The 7446-nt window shown below is 61.1% G+C and overlaps 1 protein-coding gene across 2 annotated transcripts; it reads right to left on the bottom strand.

The window, feature by feature from the left end:
- Positions 1-2055: 2055 nt before the first annotated feature.
- On the bottom strand, positions 2056-7446 carry LOC141917188 (uncharacterized). Of its 2 annotated transcripts, XM_074810273.1 has the most exons (3): positions 7347-7446; positions 5885-6090; positions 2056-4954 (listed from the first exon to the last, which is right to left on the bottom strand). In XM_074810273.1, exon 3 carries the CDS (start codon positions 4944-4946, stop codon positions 3267-3269), a length of 1680 nt encoding a protein of 559 aa, XP_074666374.1. In that variant the 5' UTR covers positions 4947-4954; positions 5885-6090; positions 7347-7446; the 3' UTR covers positions 2056-3266. The 2 variants fall into 2 exon arrangements, with proteins under 2 accessions (XP_074666374.1, XP_074666375.1); XM_074810274.1 differs by lacking the exon at positions 7347-7446 and having other exon boundaries at positions 5885-6415.

The following is a 7446-nucleotide window of genomic DNA, read 5'->3' on the forward strand; positions in this document are numbered from 1 at the left end:
TAGGTGTGACGGGTGTGAGTGCTGGGGTGTGGGCCATGAGCTGCTTTTGTGCTCCTCTGTCACAGCTTCCCCCAGACCTTGGATGGAGGCGAGTCCCCCATTTCTTGACCCTCCCCAGATGCCAGAGCTGCAATGTGCTTTATCCCGCAGCCCCAGATACTCAGCCCTCCTCCCTGGATCCGTTCTGGGGCAGCCACAGAGCCCCATTCTCCTTGCCCCACACCCCCAACCTGTGACCCACCCTTTGGGACCCAACCATGGGGAACCTCCTTGCTGAGGTTCACAGGGGCACAAGACGTGCCCTTGCCTGGTAGCTCGTGGTTCTCTGCTGGCACCCCATGCCTAAAAGCATCCCAGTGCAGAGGGACACCGATCCCAGCCTTGCCTCGGGGTCCATCAGGCTCGCAAACTGAGGGCTGCACCCCCAAAGCACCTGGGATGGGGGGGGGAGGCCAGGAGGCCCAGCGAGCAGAGGTCCCAACAGCAGGAGATGGCGCCTGCCCAGGCAACCGACGCCTTCCTTGCCAGAGACTGAAGTAAGCGTGGGTACACTGTGCCTGATCCTCCCTCCAGCTTCCCCCGGGATGAATGACATCCCAAAACTGGGAGAGGCACAGAACCAAAGGTTATTTCCGTGTTTCTTTTTCCTGTGACGCTTCAGAGGGGTTGGAGAGCACTGTTCCCAAATTAAGAGCAAAATCAGGGCTGCTTGGGCTCCATCACATTCAGAAATAAACTGAAAACACTCCACAGGAGCCCCTGTAAAGCTGGCCCCTAGATCCCGCCTGAGAAACTCCAGGGGTTCACCAGATGCTGGAACAAACACCTCCAGATGGATTGGAAAAGCTGGGCAGTGCCAGCACGAGATCACCCCTCAGGCCATGGCCGAGAGGGGAGCAGGGGGTCTGCAGGACATCCAAGCAGCACAAAACCTGTAATAATTTCCTCCAGTAGTGAGGCCATCCCTTTCCTTGCCAACTACCAAGCTGGTGCTGGCCATAAGGTCACTGTTTGGTGACCTTATCCATTGCTGGGTGACCACCATCGCTTGATCATGCGACGCATGATCCCAGCAGACGAGAAAAGCCGTAATTCCAAGACGGGCATCTCCAGGAGCAGACAGCCTGGGGCTTGACCCACCACAGATGCTCCTCTCTCCCCACCCGAAATGCAGATCAGGGAGGTTAGCTTGCTTTGGCCTCCAGGATGCCCAGGGCTGGAGATCCCACAAGGCAGGATGTCCATCAAAGGCTGGGGCTTGTCCAACCACAAGAGCACCACCTCCCTAGAGCCAGCCGAGATGCCCTCAAGCACCCCAGACACTCTGGGGGGCTGGCATATAGGACATAGGGACCATAAGAGACACAAGCTCTCCTGGAAGAGGAGCTGAGGGCCAGCTGGGTACCCCAGATCATCTCTGATGGCCTCAGCAGTTGGATGCAACCCCAGATCTCTGCCAATTGTTTGGACACCCCCTCCCTGCCACCACAGGGACACGCGGACAAAGCAGATCTCAGGATGGGAACCTGTTGACATGTGTCCACCACTGGCTGGGCTACAGAGAACGTTCAGGGACAGGCTCAATCCCAAAATCAAATCACAACCTCATGACCCATGGCCAGGAACAGACTTATGAAGAGGCCAGAGCTGCCCCAGTCCTGTCTCAAGGGCTGAAATGGGAGGAAACTGGGAAGCTGTGGGGCAAGGGAGAAGACCAACAGGACCAGAAGGCCTACAAGCATCCTTGCAGAGGGATCCACCAGCCCAGATCCCAAGACGGCCCTACCGGCCCACCCTGCACCCATCTGTGGGGCACGGGCTTGGCAGTGCCAAGCGGGATCCGCCCCACACCCTGGATTTGGCGGGTCTCTCCTTACCGCGTCTGCTGGCAACGCATGCCAGGTGACCTCCCACCCCCATCTGAAGGATGCTGGGGGAAGGTACTGGGTGGGAAGGAGGTAAGACCACCAAGAAATGTACCAGCACCAAAAGCCCATGTCAAGACCCAGCCAGATATGGCTGTGAGCTGGAGGAGACGATGAGACAGAGCCGTCATTAAATAACCATCCTGTAATTACTGTGCAGAGCGCCAAGGAGCGCACACATCCCACCCCCCCGTTCCCAGCGCTACAGGGACCGTACGAAAAGGGGGGACAGGGTGGGACCCAGGATCTCCGGGAGTCCAAGGGACAACACAAGGGCAACGGCGCAGGTGAGGACAGAGTTTTGTCTCACCCCTGAGAACAAAGGTCCGCATGCCACCCCCCACACACAGCCACCAGCCATGGGGGGACAAATCCAGGCTCCAGCAGCAGCGCGGGGGGAGCTCCGGGAAGCAAGAGGAAGAAGAGGATGCAGGGGGCTGGTCATGACTTGCTTGCCCGTACCCCATCCAGGTTCCTGCCTGGAAAGTCCCAGGAGCGGTTGGAGAACTTACAGCACTGGGCATCACTTGCTGAGGCTCCCAAAGTGGACGGCAGCAGCACGTCCCCCCCCTTTCTTCTGCTCCCTACCAGTCCTGCCAGCACCCTGGGGCGGAAAAAAAGGGGGTGATTAACCACGTCATTAGCAGCAGCATGAGATATGGACGGGACACGTGAACCCAAAGAGGTTTCGGGGGAAAGGGAGGTGCCTGCTCCTCACTCTTCCCTGTGATCCTTCTTGCTACCCATACCATCATCGTATCTCCCCCCGCCAAAAAGACACGCAAGTCTGTCCCCTACTGCAGGCAACAGTGTGCCCCGACTCCCTGGGAGCCCCCAGCCCCGGCTGAGCCATGCTCACTGGGATGACTGGGGAGGGAGACCTTGGGATGACTTGAGGGGGTCTCAGCCCTCCTCCTTGCACAGGGCAAAGAGGAGGGCTCCTGTCTGCCCACCAGCGCTGTGCCACGAGCCACGGCACGCCACGAGCCACGGCACGAGCGACGGCACACCACGAGCCATGGCACAAGCCACGGCACACCATGAGCCACAGCACGCCACGAGCCACGGCACGCCCGCCAGGAGCTTGCAGCTACCTCAGCCCATGGGCTTGGGGAGCGTCCTGCTGGGATCACCCCCACGGAGGAAGGAGGAGAGCACGGCGTGGGTCCAGGTTCAGCGAAGGGCTGCAGCTCAGAAGCGCTGCAGCGTTTTGGGGGTCTGCGCCATTCTTTGGGCACGTGTAAGGGGTCCCCCAGCCTGGAGCCCATCTGCTGTTGGTGGCGGCGTCCTTATGGCCGCCACAGGCTGCCAACGCCGTGGCTGCGCTTGCCGCGCCGGGGCTCAGCCGTCGCGGTGCACGCGCTGGTGCTGCAGCAGGTTGGAGGGGTGAGCGAAGCCCTTGTCGCAGACGCTGCACTTGTAGGGCGTCTCGCCCGTGTGCACCTTCTCGTGCACCGCTAGGTAGGCCAGGTCCTTGAAGAACTTGTGGCAGAAGCTGCACTTGTAGGGCCGCTCCTGGCTGTGCACGCGGTGGTGCTGCAGGAGCAAGGAGGGCCGGGCGAAGGCCTTCCCGCACACCTCGCACTTGTAAGGGCGCTCCCCCGTGTGCGCCCGCTCGTGGATCACCAGGTAGGACGACTGCTTGAAGGCCTTCCCGCAGGTCTTGCAGACAAAGGGGCGCTCACCGGTGTGCACCCGCTCGTGGGAGGAGAGGGCGTTGGACTGCTTGAAGCCCTTGCCGCAGAGCGGGCAGACGAAGGGACGGTCGCCCGTGTGCACCCGCTCGTGCACCTTGAGGCTGTGCCCGTAGGTGAACTTCTTACCGCAGACCCCACAGACGTGGGGCTTGTCATCGCAGTGCTGGCGCTGGTGGAGGAGCAGGGCGTTGGAGGTGGGGAAGTCCTTCCCGCAGTCGGCGCACTTGAAGGGCTTCTCGGCGCAGTGGGTGAGCGCGTGGCGTTGCAGCTCGTAGGGGGTCTTGAAGCTCTTGGCGCAGCGGGGGCAGCGGAAGGGACGCTCGCCGCTATGGATGCGCCGGTGCTCCTGGAGGTTGGAGGAACGCTTGAAGCGCTTGCCGCAGAGCTCACAGCGGAAGGGCCGTTCCTCTGTGTGAACCAGCCGGTGGCTTTTGAAGTCCGAGTGGCGCTTGAAGGAGGCCTGGCAGAGGTCGCAGCGGAAGGGCCGCTCCTCGTTGTGTACCACCTCGTGGCTGAAGAGCTCCCAGGCCCGCTTGAAGGCCTTCTCGCAGACGCCACACTGGAAGGGCTTCTCGTCCACGATCACCTCACGGATCTCCAGCTCGCCGACGCTGCTCGCTCCCCGCTTCGAGTGGGCTGGCAGCCCCGTCGCCGCCTCCTCCAGCTCGCCCACCGCGCTCCCCAGCACCAGCTTGGCAGTGGAGTAGATGCCACGCTCGTCGATCAGCTGCACAAAGTCCGGCTTGGGACGGACATCGCCGGGAAGGGGCAGCTCGGGGGAACAGGGCCGAGACCCTCTCTCCTCCTCCTCTTCCTCACTGCTCCGTGGCACCTCCTCCAGCCCATTCTCCATCACCCTCTGTCTGAAGTTGCCCGTACGGCCCCAGATCAACCGCAGCCTCTTCCCCCGGGAAGGTCCCGGCTCTTCGGTGCTCTCCCCCCGTCCTGGGGATGCGGGGACGCGGCTTGTCTCAGGCTTTAGGCACAACCGGTGCTTCCGCCGGCACGGCCGCAGCTCCCCCGGCGCCTGGTGGCACAGGGAAGCCCCCTCGTCCTCATCAGTCTTCTGGCAGGGCCTGCCTGCACCCCGAGGGGTGAGGGAGCCCTGCCCACGGCAGCACCGTCCCGAGCGGCGTGGAGAAGCTTGTCCGAGCTGCACCGGGGAGCCTTCCCCCAGCTCTTCCCTCGGCTGTGTCCCGGCTGCATCTTTCTCCTGAGCCTCCTCCTGCTCTTCTTCACCTTCAGGCCCATCTCTTTCGGAAAGCAGGGAGAGCCTCTGGGAAAAGGGACACTCACAGGCTGGAGGACCTGGCTGCCCGTCCATGGCAGCCCCTGCAAAAATGAGAAAAAGAAAGAGCGTGAGAGGAGCAACAGGCTGGAGCAAGACGGTGAGGGAGGAGGTGTGAAGATGAGGATGTGGTGGCAGCAGCGCAGAGGGAGGTCAGAGATTCAGTTATACAGGAAGGGAGGGGGAGAAGGAGGCAGATGCAGACACTACAGAGAGTTTGCAAAACCTGGCATCACCAATCCCTTTCCCCTTCCAGGGACCGGGGTGACAGGCAGACCTAGTGCCAGAGAAACGGCCCAGATCGGCGCTTAAAAGCCATTTTACCCATAAGCCTGTTACTAGCACCCAAAAGCAGGTGCTATTCATAGCAGGAAGGGATTCACTTCCTTGCAGGGCTGGCTCATAGTTACCTGGTCAGAGCAACAGCCGAGGGACCAGCCCCAACCATCAAAGGCCACACGGGCTGGCCGGCAGCTTCCAGTCTGGAAAGCTCCTCGGAGGGTGCTTGGTGTCCCCGGGTGCTTACGTGACCCCTTGTCTGCAACAGGGAGCTGTTGGCCGTGTCTCGGGCACAGGCAAACAGGGATTCAGCCCCCAGCTCCTGGGGATTCAACAGCACAACTCGGCTGTGGAGCGTATTGGGGTGGTTTTTCAGATCCCTTTCTCAGCAAATGCTCCTCTCTTAGGCCGGTGTTTTTCCAAGCTCCATCCACCACTGGTTGGTTTAAACCAGGGGTTTTGGAGGGGTCTGCTCTCGGGGAAGGGATTAAAGTGTACAGGCAGCACTCGCAGACCTTGCGAGCCAAAGGAACAGAAAGAGGCAAAGCAAGAAAAGCACAAGGGCAGCAAGGCAACATATTTGGGGGAAAAAACAGAAAACGTCTGCCAGAGCGGAGCTTCTACGTGGCAAAGCAGAGAAGATCTGGGGGGTTCAGCCCGAGACAGGCAACCACGAGGGTCCCAAAAAACCTTACGTGTTCCTAAAACACAGCAGAAGAGGTATTCCCCGAGCAGGCAGCGCCACGGCGAAGCCAAACCCCTGTGAAAACAGCTTTGGCGAAGACGGGGCGATGGCGAGTTGCCATTTCAGTCATGGAACTGATCAGGACAACCGGTCCTACCCGCGGAGCAAGAGCTGGGGGCATCACGCGTAGCCGTGAAGGAATTGCTGCCGCAGGCTCTAAATAAAAGTGAGAAAATATGTCAGGAAGGGAAAAAGAATAATTTCAGTGGAAGGACGGGGCTGGTGTGGGAGCGAAGTGGCAGCGGGCAGCAACAGAGGAATTTGCAGCAGCGCAAAAGGCTCCAACCGCAACTGTGTAGGAACTGCTGGGCCAAAAATACATGATTTTTTTCACCCCCCGCCACAGCATCAGTGACGCCCCCAGCCCATCCAGCATCCCCAGCACCTGTGGGATGGCCAGGAGTCCCCACGCAGCCCAGGTCATCACCCCTTTTCCACCCCAGAACACCCCAGATACTCCCAGCATGGCCCAGTCCTACCGCCAGTATCAACAAGGATCCTCCCTGCGCAGCCTGATATCCCCTCCCACCCCGAGAACACCACAAGCCCTCCCAGCATGTCCCAGTATCCCCTGGTATCACCCAGACACTCCCATCACATTCCCCTCCTAAAACCCATTACAACCAGGACCTTCCAGTATGCCCCAGTCCCCCCAGTATCAAACAGACCCTCTCATCTGTTCCCTCCCCTCTGTTACAACCAGACCCTCCCAGTACACCCCAACCCCTCCCAATATTAACCAGACCCCTCAATTCATCCCTTCCCTCACCCCCACTACAACCAGACACCCCCAGTGTGCCCCAGTATGCCCCAGTTGCCCCGAGTATCAACCAGACGGTCTCATCTCATTGGCCTCCTGCCCACCATTACAAGCACACCCTCCCAGCATGTCCCAGTCCCTCCCAGTATCAGAGCCTCTCATCCCACTGACCTCCCCTTTCCCCATTCCAACCAGAACACTCCAGTATGCCTCAGTCCCCAACAGGATCAACCAGACCCCCTCATCTCACTGCCCTTCCCCACCCCATTCCAACGAGACCACCCCAGCATGCCCCAGTCCCCCCCATCTCATCCCTTCCATCCCCCCATTACAACCTCCCCATCCCAATATGCCCCAGTTCCCTCCCAGTATGCACACGGGCGCTCCCATCTCATCTCGTCCCCCACCCCATTGTAACCAGTCCCTGTCCCAGCACTCCCCAGTCCCCCCCAGTATCAACCAGCCCCTCCCCGCTGTCACCGCGGATCCCAAGCCGTTCCCTAACACCTCCCCTCCCGGAACCACCGTTCTCTGACCCCGGCCCAGCATCCCGGTGGATCCTCCCAGCTCGCCCCCTCCCCGCGGGGGAGGGGCTGGCGCGGCCCGTTCCCCCCTTCCGCCGGTTCTGCCGACCCCGTCCCCCCGCGCTCACCAGGCGGCGGCTCCCCCCGGCGGCGCCCCCCACCGCCGGCAGCGCCCCGCAGCGCCCCCCACCGCCACCGCCACCGCCGCCCCTCAGCCCCGGCCGGTGC

This window comes from Strix aluco, chromosome 35, assembly GCF_031877795.1.
Source record: "Strix aluco isolate bStrAlu1 chromosome 35, bStrAlu1.hap1, whole genome shotgun sequence".
Lineage (NCBI taxonomy): Eukaryota > Metazoa > Chordata > Aves > Strigiformes > Strigidae > Strix > Strix aluco.